The sequence below is a fragment of the Nelumbo lutea genome, chromosome 5 (genome assembly GCF_056320005.1).
Source record: "Nelumbo lutea isolate HS-2025 chromosome 5, American lotus-T2T, whole genome shotgun sequence".
Classification (NCBI taxonomy): domain Eukaryota; kingdom Viridiplantae; phylum Streptophyta; class Magnoliopsida; order Proteales; family Nelumbonaceae; genus Nelumbo; species Nelumbo lutea.
Window position 1 is genome coordinate 49913682 of NC_142688.1, and position 19061 is coordinate 49932742.

The 19061-nt window shown below is 41.9% G+C and overlaps 2 protein-coding genes across 3 annotated transcripts in view; one reads left to right on the forward strand and one right to left on the reverse strand.

Moving 5' to 3' along the window:
* The window catches only part of LOC148852297 (uncharacterized), a 40550-nt gene that overhangs the window by 14081 nt on the left and 7408 nt on the right, over nt 1-19061 (reverse strand). The window lies entirely within an intron of this gene.
* On the forward strand, nt 344-2654 carry LOC148852298 (uncharacterized). Its single transcript, XM_088943716.1, has 2 exons — nt 344-547; nt 1886-2654. Exon 2 carries the CDS (start codon nt 1933-1935, stop codon nt 2464-2466), a length of 534 nt encoding a protein of 177 aa, XP_088799842.1. The 5' UTR covers nt 344-547; nt 1886-1932; the 3' UTR covers nt 2467-2654.

Below are 19061 nucleotides of genomic sequence, written 5' to 3' on the forward strand. Positions count from 1 at the left end.
CTTAAACTTAATGGGCCTAAATGGGCTGCTGTATCATGAGTTGTTATGAGGCCCACGTATGGCTTACTGTCAAGCCACTAAATGGGCTAAATAAGGCTGTGTACTTGGGCCCAACTAAAAGCTGTAAGTGGGCTATTTTAAAATTTCTTATTTAAACTTAAAATAGGTCCACAAATAAGTTGTTATAAAGCTGTTAAGTGGGCTGCACGCCCCAGCCTTTGTTATTAACCCTAACCCTAATGAACAATCCTAATCATATTAGGACTGTAAGACTGATTTTGGCTATAAAAGGCATGGGGCTGGCATTCCAGCCTCTTTTTTTTTTTTTTTCTGTTTCACAAGCTCTCTACGGTTCATGAGAGAAAGGGAAACCTCTCCTTCAGTTTTCAAGTCAAGGAGCTGCTGAAATCTTTCAACAAGGGACTTTTTGTCTTCTCTTCACAATCTGTGATTAAACAAAGAAAGTTTTCTTTGTTTTCTGAAGTGGTGGATGAACAAAGAGAGATTTTTTTCTCTTCTCTTGGGGAGAAAAAAAACCCTAAACCAGGTTTGATATATATTTTTTTATTATTTTTTTTATTGCTATCAAGAGAAAGCTTCACTTGTTTCTTCAATGGATTATAGCAGTATAATCGCTGCATCAGCATGTCTGCTGAAACAGCGTATCTACTGTTTATTTAAAGCCAAGTTTGCAGTACCACACAGCATATCTGGTTCTTTTTTTTTTTAAGCCAATTTCGCAGTATAATTACTGCATCAGCATGTTTGCTGAAACAGCATATCTGCTGTTTATTAAAGCCAAGATTCACAGTATAATTACTGCACCAGCATGCTTGCTGAAACAGCGTATCTGCTGTTTATTAAAGCCAAGATTCGCAGTATAATCACTGCATCAGCATATTTGCTGAAACAGCGTATCTGCTGTTTATTTAAAGAAGATTTGCAGTGTAATTACTGCATCAGCATGCCTGCTGAAACAGTGTATCTACTGTTTATTTAAATCCAGTTTTGCGGTATAATTACTGCATCAGCATATTGCTGAAACAGTGTATCAGTTTTGCAGTATAATCACTGCATCAGCATATTTGTTGAAACAGCGTATCTGCTGTTTATTAAAATCAAGACTTGCAGTATAATCACTGCATCAGCCTATCTGCTGAAACAGCGTATCTGCTGTTTATCTAAAATCAACATCGCAGTATAGCCACTGCATCAGAAACAACATGTCTGCTACAAAATAGAGCAGAGCTTCCTTATCAAGTGAAAATCTCGTAGCTAATTAAAAACTCTCTCTCTCTCTCGGGTATGTTCACTCTGTTTTTAGTACTAAAGCTTTTTTAGTACTGATGATCTTTTGATTAAGGGCTTCTCACACGTGACCCCTCGCTCATTACGGGGATCAATTTCACATCTGATCTCATAAAAGAGATCAACCTTAGAAAAAGAAGAAATATTTGACTACAGAAATCAATGATTGATATCATAAGAGAATCAACGACAGAAATCAATCGTAAGAAAATCTGATCTCTTCTCTTAGATCAAAGACTGATATCATAAGAGAGATTATATCAAAATATTTGACTACAGAAATCAATTTAAGGAGATTTTCTTTTGTTTGAAAATCATTTTGATTTTTTTAAGTGGACCTAATTGGAGATTTTCTTCTCATTACCTTCTCTGTTTATGAGGTCAAAATGGTGATGCATGGTGCTTCTGATAAATTACCTTCTTTGGAAGGTTAGTGGGAAGAATGTTGAATTTGAAACTAGCCATGCGCAAGAAACCTCATGTATCCACAATGAGTTACCTTCCTTAGAAGGTAATGAGAAGAATATTGAGGTTGAAAATGTTTCGCTTGTTGCTGACAGTTTACCTACCTCAGCAGGTAATGAAGACTGTATTGGTGTTCTTGTTGCTACCTTTCCCGGGAACATGGTGTCTCGTATGATGGAGTTTGTAAATCACAGCTTCCAAGAAATTTTGGAAATTGTAAATAACTCCTCCCCCAGGGAATTAATCCTTAAGAATAAGGAGATCCATAACAGCCTTCCTGTACTTCAATCAATGGTTACTCTAGCACCCGATCTTCGGACAAAGGTGGAAAATTTCTGTCATGTTGTGACCAAGGTTTTATCCACATCTAAAGACCTTCTTTCCCGCCAGGCTGAAATTGCAAAAGGTTCAGGTATAGATGAACTCAAATACCGAGAAGCTGTTTCTCGTTATAAGAAATGCCTTGACCGCATTAATGCTATTCATGAGAGGCAGGCTGACATGGTTGTGAACTGTTCTGAGATAACTTCAAGAATGATTGATTTGTCTGCTGAGCTCAAGGAAGCTGAATGCCATGTCGCTAATCTAAGACATCAACTTGTTGAAGAACAACAAAAGGATGAGGCCTTGAAAGCAAAGAAATCTGCTCTTGACTGTGAGCTCATGGAATGTAAAGAGCAAGAAGCTAATTAAAGACTCACAAGTTGGAAGCTGGAGAGGAGCAAATGAAAGCCCACGAGGCTCGTGTGGCTAGTTATGAAAATTTACTTAGCTCATATGAGCAAAGACACCAACTCTTTAAAGATATTTGAAATGTATTGATTTGTTCATACATTCTTTAGAAACTTTTATAATAACATTGATATTCAAATGAATATATGTTTTACATTATTGTTGTGGTTGGACCTATATATTAGGCTGTCTACATACCCATTTAGGGATCAAGTCAACGTAGTTCATGTGCCGCTCCAACAGTTTAACCACATGAGAACGATTGGTGGTTTATCTAAGCAGTTTAGCCACGTGCAGACATGGTGGTTTTACTCATCAGTTTAACCACTTAAGAGCAATTGGTGGTTTGCTTTTTTTTTTTTTTTTGCCAATGTTTTTCTTGGGCCTACCTCAACAGTTTAATCGTGTAAGAGAGATTGGTGGACTGTCTCATCAGTTTAACCGCATAAGAGGCATCGGTGGATTGTTTTGTCAGTTTAATCACATAAGAGGCATCGGTGGGTCTTCATTTAGGCCTTCTTTTTGTTTAAGCATAAAAGCGCTTAATGAATTTACCATTTACACTTTTGATCTTCAGAGTCAAAGAGTTCATATGCTCCTTTTGGGAAGACTTTAGTGACTACATATGGACCCTCCCATTTGGGTTCAAATTTCCCTGAAGTTTTCCTTGTGACTACTACAATAGGTCTTCTGACAGTTAGGACCAAAGCTCCTACCACAAATGACCAATATCTCACCCTTTTATTAAAGGCGCTTGCAACTTGGGCTTGGTAGACTTCAAGTCTTTGATGATCTATGAGTCCCTTCTCATCTAGAGCCTCAAGTTCAACAAGCCTTATCTTTACATTTTCTTCCGAATGTATGAGTTGTGTTGCAATCCTTAAAGAGGGCAATTGAACTTCTAGAGGAAGAACAGCTTCTGCTCCAAATACCAAACTATAAGGTGTGCATCTAGTGGCTGCCCGCACTGTTGCTCGATATGCCCAAAGTGCTTCAGGGAGGCATTCATGCCAATCTCTTTTATTCTTCGATACCATCTTCTTAAGTATTTTGCAAAGAACTTTGTTGAAAGCTTTTGCTTGTCCATTTGACGAGGGGTTATAAGATGCAGATTTGGCATGCTAGAATTTATATTTCTCAGCTAACTTTATCATGGCCTTGTACTTAAAGTACGAGGCATTATCCAATATAATTTTGGAGGGAATTCCATATCTATATATAATATGGTTTTGAATGAAGTTGGCAACATCTATTGCCCTAACTTCTTTTAATGGAATTGCCTCTACCCACTTGGAAAAATAATCCGTGGCAGCCAAAATATATGAATGTGACTTAGAAGATGGTGGTTTAAAAGGACCGATAACATCTAGGCCCCAAGTCTCATATGGCTATGATAATGTTGTAGGATGAAAAGGCATGGGCGGTTGATGTATAAAATCACCATGAAGTTGACATACTTTGCAAGTATAAGCAAATTGTATTGCATCTCGAATCATAGTAGGCCACTAATAATCTAACCTTTTTAATTGGCCTGCAACTTTTGGTCTGGCTTGATGGGCTCCACATGTGCCTGAATGGACTTCATATAATGCACTTCTTGCCTCTTCATTAGATAGACATCTTAACAAGATTCCATCAAAGGATCTTCTATATAAGGTGTCACCGAGATAAGTGAAACGTGGGGCCTGTCGACATATATCGACTCTTTTCTTTGGGTCTGTAGGTAACCTCCCATATTGTAACTAATCAATAATGGGTTGCCTCCAATCTGTTTCTTCTTCAATTTGGTACATTGTGACCATGTTAACATTGACAGCTTCTGGTAACATACCCCTTAGATTTTGGCAATTAACACAATTCCTTAAGATGCAGATAGCATCTAAGATAATAGTGGGCCAGAAATAGCCCAATTCTTCTAAATGTCCTACCATTTCAGGGACATCCTGATGTACATCGCACTCTTTTGCATGTATTTCGCGGAGAGCTTGTTGAACTTCATTTCTAGAATGGCACTTAAGTAGAATTCCATTAATGGATTTTCTATATAAAATGCCATTTATATATCTGTAATGTTCAGCTTGGTGTAGCACATCAATACTCCTAGGAAGTACATCGCACTCTTCTGCTAGGAAGTCAGCTAAAGCTTGCCCTTTTATTGCTTTTAAAAGAACATATTTTATCTCAAACTCAAATAAAATAAGTGACCATTTTGCTAGTCTACCCGTTAGAACTGGCCGAGAGAGCAAATATTTGAGGGGACAAGCTTTAGAAATTAAGGTAATTGCATGTGCAAGCAAATAATGTCGTAACTTTTGCACAACAAATACTAAAGCTAAGCACATATTTTCAATTGAAGAATAATTGTGTTCAGCCCCAACTAAGGTTCTACTCAGATAATAAAGGGCATCTTCCCTTCCTTTATCATTATTTTGAGCTAACAATGCCCCCAGAGAATTTGGTGAAGCTGAAATATATAATATTAATGGCTTCCCTTTTATTGGTGCGGCCAGCATTGGTGGGTTTAACAAATAATTTTTTATGCTTTGGAAAGCATTTTGACATGCTTCATCCCATATAAAAGGTGTATCCTTCCTCATCAACTTAGAGAAAGGTTGGCATCTACCAGACAAGTTGGAGATGAATCTCCTTATATAAGCAAGTCTCCCTTGTAAGCCGCATAATTCTCGCAAATTTTGGAGGAGGCATTTCTAAGATTGCCTTAATTTTTATAGGGTCAATTTCAATCCCTCGATGTCAGACAATAAATCCAAGGAATTTTCTTGAAGTTACCCCAAATGCACATTTTAAGGGGTTCATTTTAAGTTGGTGTTTTCAAAGTATGTCGAAAACTCTTTTGAGATCATCTAAGTGGTGTTCTCTTTCCTTAGTTTTCACCACTAAATCATCAACATAACATTCCACAGTATTGTGGAGCATATCACTGAATATGACTGTCATGGCTCGCTGGTATGTAGCTCCAACATTTTTCAAACCAAAGGGCATAACTGTTTAGCAGAATATCCCTTTTGGAGTTCGAAAAGCAGTTAGCTCTTCATCTTCTAGAGCCATTTTAATTTGGTCATAACCTGAAAAACCGTCCATGAAGGACAATGATTTAAATCCGGTAGTAGCATCCACTAGCAATTCTGTAATGGGTAGTGGAAATTCATCTTTTGGGCATGCATCATTAAGATTTCTAAAATCTATGCAGATGCCGACTTGTCCATTTTTCTTTTTAACAGGAACAATATTAGCAAGCCATGTAGGATATTTAACTTCCCTGATAAAACCAGCACCTATCAACTTATCAACCTCATATTCAATTTGTATTGTGAGCTCTGGTCTGAAGCGACATTGAGCTTGTTTTACAGGACGTCTATCCTTAGAAATAGCTAATCTATGTACAGCTATTTTAGGATCCAATCCTGGCATGTCTTTATATCCCCAAGCAAAAACATCTTTGTATTCTTTCAATAAAGATTCATACATTATTAGCTCTTCCCTAGTAAGTAGAGCACTGACAAAGATAGGCTTGGGGTCTTCAACACATCCGAGGTTGATTTCTTGAAGGTCATCTACTGTTGCTTGACCTCCATCTTCAAGCTTTGACGGTGCAGGTTGAGCCTCTTTGACTTCTTCTATTTTTTCGTCTTCATGGAGAAGATTCACTGATTGAGGGATATCCACTTGAGGCATTACCTGTTGCAAATTATTACAATTAAGGTTTGTACCTTGAAGCACCATTGAAGTATTAGAATCCTGGATAGGGTTCATACCTTGATCCTCCAATGAGGATTCATGCTCTTTGGTGGAGATGTAATTGACCTCTATTTTGAATTCTCAACCATCTTCTAGCTTTTTAATTATAATGTTGGGTTACTCTTTCTTTTTCACAACCTTGTTGACCTTTTGGTTTGGAATTACAAGTCTCTTGAAAACAGAGACTCGTTTCTTTTCATTTTTCTGTATATTCTTCAAACCTCTAAGTCGTTAGAACACAGAGACTCGTGGCTTTATCCTCTCTTGGCTGAAAATAGCCTTTTCACGTTCTGTGAACATAGGGATTGCTGAGGTCGATTCTGCATCACTACATGTAAGATTATGGTAGTGACTCAATGGCTTGAACTTTTGGAGAACTAACCTTTTATTCTTTCTTCCATTTTTTGGAAGGGAAGTTGATACAATAAATTGAGTGTATGGGATGGATTGGTCAATCTTCCTAAGTGGACAAGTATAACTTGTATCAATGTCGCCATTGTAGTCTCTTGCAATGAAGTAAGAACCTTTTGCCCCAATTTCCTTTGGATTTTTGGAATGTACCTAAATGTACCTAAAGTAAGAACCTTTTGTCATCAATGTCATCAATGTCGCCATTGTAGTCTCTTGTCATCAATGGTTTTTTGCATTCTTGAAGACTACTTTCAACATTGTTGAGACACAAATAAAGGGAATACAAGTGTACAAGAAAAGGACACGCCGGCCTTTAAAGAATGTAACTAACAGCCAACCACTAGAACAAACTAAATAACAAACTAGACAAGTGGACTGGACAAGTGGAGAGGCTGGTATAACAGAATTGTAACAGCATTATATAAATAAGGAAAGGAAGTTAGGAGGGGATTACCCTAACCAGTTGGTATCAGAGCCAAGATGCCAAGCACAAGGTCATCCGCAATGGAGAATAGAGTCGACAACATGGAGGGAGAAATGCAAAGAATATCGGCTAACGTCAAAGAAATCAAAGAAAACTTTGCATCCTTGCTTGAACGGCTGGCACAGGCACCACTTGCGCTGAACCAGGAAGAGTGCAGTGACACCAGTCATCGAAGCGGATCAAGAACAGCAAGAATCGAGTTTCCCATCTTCGTAGGGGGAGATCCCACATCCTGGCTTCTGCGAACAAAAAGATACTTCGATTACCACGACACACAAGGACCTGGTCGTGTTCCATTAGCTTCTGCATACCTGGAAGGAGAGGCGATCGTCTGGTATCAATGGTATCGACAACGGCACCCAAGAGCCACATGGGCAGACTTCACCGATGCCTTAACCATGCGATTTGGAGCCTCGGCTTTTGAGAACTATGATGAAAGCCTCACTAAGCTATGACAGACCAGCTTAGTCCAAGATTATCAGATGGCGTTCGAAAGATTAGCTGTGCGCGTGCAAAGCTGGCCAGAAAACGCGCTTGTCGACAATTTTGATGGTGGACTCAGGGAAGAATTGCGGCTGGAGGTAAAAGCCATGCAGCCCACCACCATTCTTGAAGCAGCAGCATTAGCTCGACTACATGAAGGCAAACTAAATCGGGCAAGAAGGATTAATCGACCTCTGGGAGCTGCGATCAGACCAGGTATACCGAACCCAGAACCAGGTATCTTGGGTAAACCGGAGCCCAGATCAGGAGTAGGAATCACAGGCAAGGACGCCAACTCTAGTTCAGGCCCCGGCTCATCCAAGAGGTTAACCTGGGCTGCGATGCAAGCCCAACGGGAAAGGGGCCTTTGTTATGCATGTGGAGAGAAACTCAGGCCGGGCCATCACTATAAGATCCCTCAAGTTTTCTTCCTTCAACCTGAAACCGAATATGTCAAGCAATCAACAGACATTGAAGAGCCAATGGACAACCAAGAATGGGGGCAATGGACAAAGGAATACCCGAAAGTATCCCTGCAAGCCTTGACCGGTCTCGCTTCTTCTCAAACTATGAGAGTAACTGGACTGGTACAAGGGCGCCATGTGTCGGTTCTGATAGACAGTGGCAGCACCCTCAATTTCATTACCCAAACATTAGTCAGACAACTAGGGATTCCGGTCCAACCATGTACAGCCTTCCAGGTGCACGTAGCTAATGGGAGCAACCTGGTGTGCGACAGTACGTGCACAGAATTAAAGATGAAGATACAAGGACATGAGTTCAAGGTAGATCTGCACCCCCTGGAAATCAGTGGAGCAGATGTAGTTCTCAAAGTCCAATGGTTAAGGCAACTAGGGCCGGTGATATGCGATTGGGACCGTCTCACCATGGATTTTCAAGTGGGCAGCTCACCAGTGCATATTCAAGGGCAGTTGTCCAAGGGTCCAGGACCTATTAGTCTCACCTCCCTAAGGAAACAGGCAGCAGACCCAGCCCACATCGTTTTAACGCAGATAGACTCCCATGGGAACAGCCCCATTCTAGCCCAAGGAAGCAGATCCGAAGAAAGCCACACACAACTACAGCAGCTACTTCAAAAGTTCTCAATGATCTTCCAAGAACCTAAGGAACTACCACCGAAACGTGCCCATGATCATTGCATTCCATTGCTGCCCGGAACTGCACCCACAAATGTAAGGCCCTATCGTTACCCCTATTTTCAAAAACTAGAGATTGAGAGGCAAGTGCAAGATATGCTTGACAGAAAAATTATACAACCCAGCCAAAGCCCATTCTCCTCGCCAGTATTACTTGTGAAAAAGAAGGATGGGACATGGCGGTTTTTTATAGACTATAGGGCTCTGAACAACATTACTGTGAAGGATTGATTTCCCATATCGGTAATCGATGAACTACTAGATGAACTCGGCAGGGCCACCATATTCTCTAAACTAGACCTAAGATCGGGATATCATCAAATTCGGGTCCATGAGGGAGACATCCACAAGACTGCCTTTCGTACACACGAAGGGCATTATGAATTTCTGGTTATGTCGTTTGGGTTGACCAATGCGCCAGCTACGTTCCAAGCCCTTATGAATGACATATTTCGACCCCATTTGCGCAAATTTATGCTCGTTTTTTTATGATAAACTTGTATATAGGGCTACAAAGGGCGAACACCTAGTACATCTACAAATCACCTTGGAACTGCTAAGGACTCATAAACTCCTTGCAAAGGAGTCAAAATGCGCATTTGGACAAACACAAGTTCACTATTTAGGGCACGTGGTCGAAAACGGCATTGTAGCAACAAACCCGGAAAAGATCTCAAGCATGATAAATTGGCCCCGACCTCAAAATGTTAAGGAGTTACAAGGCTTCTTGGGTTTAACAGGGTACTACCGGCGATTCATTAGAGGGTATGGACTGATTGCTGCCCCCTTGACAAGTTTACTTAAGAAGAATGGGTTCTGCTAGACTAGGGAGGCCCAACAGGCCTTCAAGACACTCAAAACAACTGTCTCATCCCCATCAACACTCGCACTTCCAGACTTCTCAAAGGACTTCATCATTGAATGTGATGCGTCAAGCCAAGGAGTTGGTGCAGTCCTCATGCAAGAAGAAAGGCCACTAGCGTTTTTCAGCAAAGCAATGACATCACAGAAATAGGCCAAATCAGTATACAAACGTGAACTGATAGCAATTGTTCTCGCAGTTCAGAGGTGGCGGCCCTACCTTCTAGGAAGGAGGTTCATCATACGAACTGACCACCAGAGCCTGAAATTTCTGTTGGAGCTGTCCATACTATCCCCGAAACAGCAGCAATGGATAGCCAAATTACTTGGCTACGATTATGTCATTAAATACAAGGCAGAGCACAATAACAAGGTGGCGGATGCACCGTCACGCCAGCCACAACTATTTCTGATGAGGGCAGATTTGGCCCTCCAATGAAATTGCAACACGTGGCACCTCGTGACAACTAGGCAAACATTCAGGCAACAACTTACCAAGTTGGTGTCCCACCCGGGCACCGGTCTGGCCGGCCTGGCGCGACCTGCATGCGGCGTACGGGTGGCTTGCACGAGGCCTAGCGCAGCCTGCGCGCGACTTGACCGACCTGGATCGGCCTGGCACATGATCCGACCTGTCCGACCTAGCCGCCCATAAGACGTCCACCGATAAACTCGGCATGCATACCCCACGAGCTCGGTATCTCAACAAGGAGCTCGCCAAGGAGCTCGGTAGCTCACCAAAGAGCTTGCCAAGGAGCCAGGCAGCTCGGCATAGCTCCCCCGGGCAGCTCGCCACTTGTAGGGTAGCTCGGTACAAGAGTAGTTTGGCGTATCACAGGAAGATCTCCTGCCTGACAACCTGAACTAGACACCGACCCGCCGACTGACACAGGCGCCGACCTGACAATCTGGCCCAGACACCAACCCGCCGACTGATGCAAGTGCCACCCTAACAACCTGGCCCGGGCGCCGACCTGGCCGCCTGACACAAGCGCCAGCCTGACGACCTCGAGGAGTTCACCACTGTACCCCGGTTCTGACGGGATGTGACGAGTCTTACCGTTTGGAGGCTTTTCACCCACCTAACCCGCGAGGACTCCGGTACCTCACCCCCCAAAGGGGAGGAGGATGGAAAAAATAGAGGTAATCCCTGCTCTCTAGCTCTCTCATTTCTCCAATATCATCTTCAAGCTCTCTACAATTAGAGTGCTAACTTAAGCGTCGAAGAGTCCCCGTCGGGAAAATACCTCGGGTCCACTGATTCAGTTCTCGTAGGTCCCCTAGCTCCCGTCGCCTACAAAGAGGAGGAAAAGATGGAGTTCTCGCAGGTCCCTCAGCTCCCACTGCCTACAAAGGAAAGATCACCTCATGCAGAGGGGAGTCGGGTTGCGCTGTATCAGGGAGCTCCACCATTCTCTGAGTCACAGGCCGCCTAGGAGTAGGGAGCTCGCTGCTAGGGAGCTCGCCACCAGGCAGCTCGCTAATAGGTAGCTCGCTACTAGGGAGTTCGCCACCAAGCAGCTCTCCACCAAGGAGTTCGCCACCAGGCAGCTCGCCACTAGGGAGTTCACCACCAAGCAGCTCTCCACCAGGGAGTTCGCCACCAGGCAGTTCGCCACTAGGGAGTTCGCCACCAGGGAGCTCGCCACCAAGCAGCTCGCCACTAGGGAGTTCGCCACCAAGCAGCTCTCCACCAGGGAGTTCGCCACCAGGCAATTCTCCACCAGGGAGTTCACCACCAGGCAGCTCTCTACCAGGGAGTTCGCCACCAGGGAGTTCGCCACCAGGCAGCTCTCCACCAGGGAGTTCACCACCAGGCAGCTCTCCACCAGGGAGTTCGCCACCAAGCAGCTCTCCACTAGGGAGCTCGCCACCAGGCAGTTCTCCACCAGGGAGTTCGCCACCAAGTAGCTCATCACCAAGGCACTTCACCACCAGGTCAAATGACAAGGTACTTGGCCAAAAAAAATTGATACATCACAAAAATTGGTACGTGACTAGAAACGATTACATCAATTTCCATTACTTCTCACGGGCCCAACATGTTCCATCATGGGTCAGCTAAGGGAAGAAGCTAAAAGGCACCCACGACTGAGCAAGTTGCGTTCACAGGTCCAAGAGGACCCTACTAGCTGCCCAGGGTACACAGTGGAGAATAACTTGTTGCTGTATAAACGTCGAATGGTGATACCACAGGATTCAACCCATATTCAGCAGCTTCTAGAAGTGTTCCACTCATCCCCAGCAGGAGGACACTTAGGGATGTTGCGCAGTTACAAGACTAGCCACCCAATTCCATTGGAAAGGCATGCGAAATTCGGCCCGAAAATTCATAGCCGAAAGCGTCATTTGCTACAACCACTCCCAATTCCTACACAAGTGTGGGCAGATATATCCATGGACTTAATAAATGGGGCTCCCCCTTTCCTATGGCAAGTCCGTCATTCTCATAGTGGTTGATAGATTCATCAAATACTGCCATTTTCTCCCTCTGTCCCACCCCTTTCCATGGTGGCTGAAACTTTTACTAAGGAGGTGGCACAACTGCATGGTACCCCTAACTCTATTGTCTCAGACCACGACCCTATTTTTATGAGTCATTTCTGGGCAGAACTTTTTCGACTACAGGCAGTGAAATTCTTCAAATCTACCAGCTACCACCCTCAAGCAGATGGGCAGACTGAGGTGGTCGATTGGAGTTTGGAAACCTATCTAAGGTGCTATGCAGGGGATAGGCCACGTTAGTGGCTTAAGTGGCTTCATTGGGAAGAATGGTGGTACAATACCACGTATCATAGTGCAGCAGGAACGACTCCCTTCCGGGCTCTATATGGACGGGACCCACCTCCCCTACTCCCATATGAGAAAGGGTCTACAGCAGTAGCAGCAGTAGAAGACCAACTCCTCCAGCGAGATAGGGTGTTACAAGATCTCAAATCCCACCTCCATCGAGCCCAACAATGGATGGCAGACTCCTACAACAGAAGGCATAGGCCTGTCCAGCACCAGATTGGGGAGCAAGTCTTCCTTAAATTACAACCATACAAGCAAGTTTCAGTAGCAGGCCACCGGTGGAACAAACTGAGCCCTAGGTACTTCGACCCATTTCGGATTGTGGAACGCATTGGGTCGGTGGCATACAGGCTTGACCTCCCAACAACATCAAAATTACACTCTGTATTCCATGTATCCCTATTGAAGAAATGGCCAAAACATGAGCAATAACAACAACCACCCTCCCATCATTCTCGGAAGATGGCCAAGTTCAAACTGGGCCCACTCAGATAACAGATTTCAGGTGGATACGCAAAGGAAATCACATCGAACCAGAGGCATTGGTGGTATGGTCAGGTCTCCCAATTGAGGATGCAACTTGGGAACCTTACTTGGATTTACAGAATAGATTCCCACATCTTGACCTTGAGGGCAAGGTTGCTTTCAAGGGAAGAGGGACTGTTGAGACACAAATAAAGGGAATACAAGTGTACAAGAAAAGGCCACGCCAGCCTTTAAAGAATGTAACTAACAGCCAACCACTAGAACAAACTAAATAACAAACTAGACAAGTGGACTGGACAAGTGGAGAGGCTGGTATAACAGAATTGTAACAACAGTATATAAATAAGGAAAGGAAGTTAGGAAGGGATTATCGATTTGGGAATACAATCTCTCTCTCTCTCTCTCTCTCTCTCTCTCTCTCTCTCTCTCTCTCTCTCTCTCCTCTCTCTCTATTCAGGAGGCAGGTTCCCTCAAAAGAGTCCCTGAGTTAGGCAGTCCCTAACAAACATTCTCTTTAACTTCTTCCTTTGAAGAAGGGAAAGAATGAAAATTAGCAGATTTATAAAATTTAGCATCCGCATAATGTTCTTCTTCTCCTTGGAATGGATCTGTATCTACAACCACTTTTTTTACCTCTCCATCTTTGCTAAACTTAAAACATTGATGAAGTGCTGATGGGACAACACAATATGTGTGTAACCATGGACGTCCTAAAGGACATTATACGAAGTATCTGCATCAATAACATGAAACAAAGCATCGGAATATAGTTCCCCAATTTCAATCTTCAGAGCAATGGTACCCATTGCCTTCTACCCCTCTTGATTAAACCCTTGAATGGTCAAACATGAAGGGGATAATTGGCGAGGTGTCATACCCATAACCAATAAAGTTTTCAAGGGTAGAAGGTTAACAACAGATCCACAATCTAAAAGAACTCTATTGATGGGAGTATCACCAATTACTCCTAATACATACAAAGGGTGGTTGTGATATTTCGTCCCAAGCTGTAGGTCTTCATCATCAAAAGATACGCATGCCATACATGAAGCACAAACCTTTGGGGACTCTAGTTGTACTTCAATTTGATTGACTTCATCTTTGAATTGTTTAGGATTAAGCAATGCCTGAATTAATGCCTTTCTCAATTATGGAGAAAGCTGGAGAGCATCATAAACACTTAATAATGCAAGAATGCGCTTTAGATGGGCAAGAATGTCATATTCAATGCGCAATTTTGTTTCTCGAAATGCCTTTTGAACTTGAGGTCGGGCCCTGATTAGATTCTCTAATCTATGGTCTTTCTCCTTGTCTTGTTGAACTTGTTGAGTCAATTCCGACTCCCTTTTCTCTCCTGGCTCTTCATTTTCTACTCTGGAAATAGAACTATCTATATCCTTTTCTTTCTTGTGTTTTCGGCTATATTGCAAAGTAATTTGATCCACCTCATTTTCTATTCTTTCTTCATTTTCTTTGCATGAAGCCACATAACATGGTGCTACTTCCAATTCATCGTAACTTTCTCCCAAGATTTCTTTTGGGATGTACTCTTTCAATGTGACTGGAAACCTTGGAGGTTGTTCATACACTTCTTCAAAATCAACTTGAACTTTTTTCTTAAATCTCCTCTTATTTTTCTTCTTATTGTTCTTTGTGGAGGCTCTTCGTCCCCAAAATTTAATGCCCGGAGAATTGGAGAGTGTAATTTGTATGGGCTTGACTGCCCCCTTTGCCTCCTTGACTACAGTTTGCCAATTTGTTTCATCCTCAGAAGAATCACTGAAGCACATCATACTTGGTTCTTGCATCAATTCATATAATGAAGGGAGGGTAGGACCCTCTAATAGAGAAACATTATTTGCAGCTGCAATAGTTTCTTTAAGAGGAGGTTCTGCAATTTCAATTTCTCCCCTATTTATCATTGATTGGATGATACCTTTGAGAACAAAACAATCTTTGATGCTATGGCTGACCATCCTATGATACTGACAATATTCCGAATCATTTGTCTTGTTCACCTCAGATGGTCTCTTTGGCTTTGGCAACTCAATTGCCTTTGCTGCTAAGAGGTTTTCAAAAATTCCTTCCACATCCTCATTATCAAATGAGTATTTCTTTTCCCTTCTTTCTTGTAGAGTCATAGGCTTAGGGACATCCTTTCCTTTAGCCTTATCCTTCTTTTTAATATTAACAAAGGTGGTCATGGCCTCTCCTTTGCCTACAGGCTTTTTGTCATCATTTTTTACTTCTAAAGGAGGATTGGGCTTGCATGCCACAGTCTTTTGCCTGGCAATTTGCCTTTCCACATTACTGGCTTTAGAAACCAATGCATCAAATGATTGACGTTCTATTGTGCCTACAAAGGTAGCAATCTCTGGCAAGAGATTGTTAGTGCACATTTGTACTGCTGAGGTTTCCTTTAACTATTCAACACATTGAAGATTCATATTTCTCCATCGTGTAATGAATTCATTTACACTTTCGTTTGGCCTTTGTTTCGCTTCAGCCAGGTCTATGATTGCTAATTTCCTCTTAGAGCTTACAAACTGTGCTAAGAAAGCATGTTGCATATCATCCCATGTAATGATTGATCCTGGTGCTAATTGTGTGTACCAGGTAAAAGTTGCTCCTTTTAAAGATTGCACAAATTGCCTTTAAGGCATCAGACATCGCTGATTCACCACATGCAGAATATAAATGGACCAAATGTTCATGGGAAGACCCATTTATTCCATCAAACTTTTCAAAGTTGGGCTTTTAATATCCTGAACGAAATGGGAGTGTATCATAATGGGCAGGATATGGTTTCCTGTAACCAAGGACAGGTGGTGTGAGAGATGCTTGGAATTCCTTTATTCCCTCTGTAATAAGTGTCTTTAGATCTATTTGAGGAGCAGAAGCGGAAGTTGATGCTTGCTGAGACGACTCTCTAGCAGATGTGCTTGCTTGAGCCGCCAACTGAGCAGCCAAAGATGCAATTTCTGCATCCTTTTCTGCGATCTTTCGTTGCATCTCTTGAATTCGCTCTTCTAAATTTGAGGTACCAGTCACCATGACTGTCATAGGAGATGGCTCTTGGTCTTCTCCTAAGGACATACAAATTCCTTGCAATTGTGAAGTAATTTCATCCACAGATTCATCTTCTTGAATTGAAGTCTTATGATCTTCTTGGATTAGTTGAACTTTGGAAGTGACAGACTCACCGATCAAACTTGAACTTGACGTGTCTTCAAAACTTTGCAACAATCGAGCTCTTGCTCTAGTGATAGGGCCTTTATAAGGTTTAAGTTCTTCATTGGGCATGGTATATGCCCCTGGTGCAAAGTAAAAATTTGCTTGTTTAGCAAACATGTATCCAGAAATAAAAGCCCATTTTCTAGCTTCCATGTATGATTTTGCTTCTTTGATTTTTCCACAGCAAAATCAGCAAGGGAAATGGGAGTGCTACTTTGTAGCTTTTTAGCTTTTGGAGGCCTCTTGGATCTAGGCTTACGAACAGGAATTGGGGATTGTTTTGAAGATCCTTCAATTCTAGTTGAAGGCTTCTGATTACAAATAATTTTTTTCCACAAGAGGAAGAAACTTTTCCACTTGAATTTCCGAGTTTAATTACATGGGGCTTCACTTGTGTAGAAGAAGGAACATCTATTTCCTTTTCTCCTATAGCCTCATTGAAGGTTTGAAGAGTAGATTTCTCTTCAGAAATAGTCACAATCATGACTCATGTTGTAGGAGGAATCGAAAGATTCACTGGAATGGTTCCTATCATGATTTGGCTAGGGTAAATAACCTTACCCCTTGCTTTAGTGGACTTCTTTGGGGAAGTCACCATTGATTTTGTGATATTCAAGATTGACGAAGCAATCTTTTTGGAGGAATTTGCCCTTGGTGGCTTGAAACCTTCCTTCCTGGCAGAGTTGAACATGGCTTGAACATGTAGACTTTTCCTGATAGGAGAGGTCTTAGTGACCTTCCTTTTTTTCTCCTTGATTTTTTTCTCCACCTTGGTGACAGAAGACATAGTAACAACAGCAAGAGGATTCACGTCCACAGTAAATGTTGCCTTGTAGGAAGGCTTCTTAGAGCCTCCCGTCTTTTCCTTCTCCGTAGCAGTCAATTTGTGGTAGTAGACAACCACTTTAGGTGCCATGTCTGAGATATTTCTTCCTGTAAGTAGATAATATTGATATAAGACTTATACATTCTTTTTTTTTTCTCTTTTGTTCTATACTTTAAGTCAAAGATGAAAAGGAAAATGGGTCCCACCGAGCATGCCAAAATTATGTTGGTGTGAAAATTTTAATAAATTCTCATGCAACATAATTCACTCAATCAAGTGATTGAGTTTTTATTATTTTGGGTAAGGCCCATTCAAGGAATCATACGGATTGTTTCCCTTAATTACATCCCAACAAGAAAGTAGAGAACACCTTTTGATTCTGACTTGGAGAAATGAACGCATAGAACAAAAGAAAAGAACAATAGGATACTTAAAAAAGAACATTTCATTTGCTTTTCTTTTACATCAGGTGTACAAGAATGAGAAGAAAGAGAAGAAAATACAATTGAGAAACTATACAGCAATACATTTATCTTTTCTTTAATACAAAGAAAATTTCCTTCTCACTCCTTTCTTCATAATAAGTTGTAGTCAATCAGATGAAATTCTGATTGTAGACAGCCTTACTCCTTGGAATTTTGCATACAAAAAGGGAACCATAGTCGATCAAATTGAATATTTGATTGTAGATGATTTTCATCCCTCCATTCTTCATTTTCATTTGAAGGGAACCATAATCAGCCTTTGAGATTTAGACTGTAGATGGTTTACTCCCTAACTTTGTCTTGAAAGAGGGACCATAATCAACCAAGTAAAGGCACTTGGTTGTAAATGGTTCATTCCCCCTTACTCTTCATTTTCATTTGAAGAGAACCATAATCAATCTTCGAGAATTAGACTGTAGATGGTTTAATCCCTAACTTTGTCTTGAAAGAGGGACCATAATCAACCAAGTAAAGGCACCTGGTTGTAGATGGTTTATTTCCCTCTTTTTCCTTTCTCAAAAGTAATAACAAAAGGGAGAGAAAGAAGGATACATAGCAGAAGACATAAATAGGAAGTATTCACAGAGAGGACTTTCCTTTTCTCTACCTGTATTAGTGAGATTTTTCCTTCCTTGCCTTCCCTAGAGAACTTCTCTTTTCTTCTCTCCTTATCTTTGCTTTTCTTAAGAATCTCTTGTGAAAATTTTCTCCGAAGAGTCTCTCTGTGTGTATCTAGCTTCCCCTTAAGGAGCTTAAATAGGGAGTGGGGTGGTTATGTAACTACCCCCTCTTCCTAGGTGAAGGACACCTGTCCCTCCCACTTAAAGAGAGAGAACTCCCCACTTAAGAGGGAGAACTCCCATACAGGATACTTTTTATAATTTTAATGATTTGGCTAGTAGAGTAGCTAGCCCACTTATTGCAAATTATTTGAATAAAAAAAAGACTTTAACACCCCTAGGTGACAACCCTAAATCAACCACGTGTCAAGTTTTGGGATGCCCCAAGAGGTACCGAGGAAATTTGAAAAAATCACAAGAGATTTTCTTTGGGAATTGGGGGGAAAGAAAGAAAGAAAGATCATTTGGTAAGATGGGAGAAGGTGGTGAAATTAAAGGCAGAAGGAGGTTTGGGGATTAGTAATGTCAAGATGAAAATTTTGGCTTTGCTTAGCAAATGGCTATGGAGGTTTCCCAAAGAAAATGTGAGGTTATCGCATAAAGTTGTTGCAAGTATTCATGGGATGTCAAGCAATGGATGCATGTTGGTTTTCTATGTAGAGCTACTTAGCCACCCCTTGGAGGCCATTTATGAGATTCTTCCTACTTTCCTCAACTATGTCAGGTATGATTTGGCTTCAGGTCAAAAAATTAGGTTTTGGGAGGATATTTGAATTGGGCATATCCCTTTGGTTAAGAGCTTTCCCTCACTCTTTGCTTTCCAGTCTCAAGGGTAGACTGGTGTCTGATTTATTGGCCAGCACTCTCACCCTTCAAGGCTGCACTGGAACTTAGGTTTCAAGAAGAACCTTAGAGAGCCTGAAATTCCTAGTGTGTCTGATAAGAACACTTCTAATG

Bases quoted from the DNA above. Each gene is read 5' to 3' on its own strand.
- LOC148852298 (XM_088943716.1), top strand. From the start codon at position 1,933: ATGGTGTCTCGTATGATGGAGTTTGTAAATCACAGCTTCCAAGAAATT.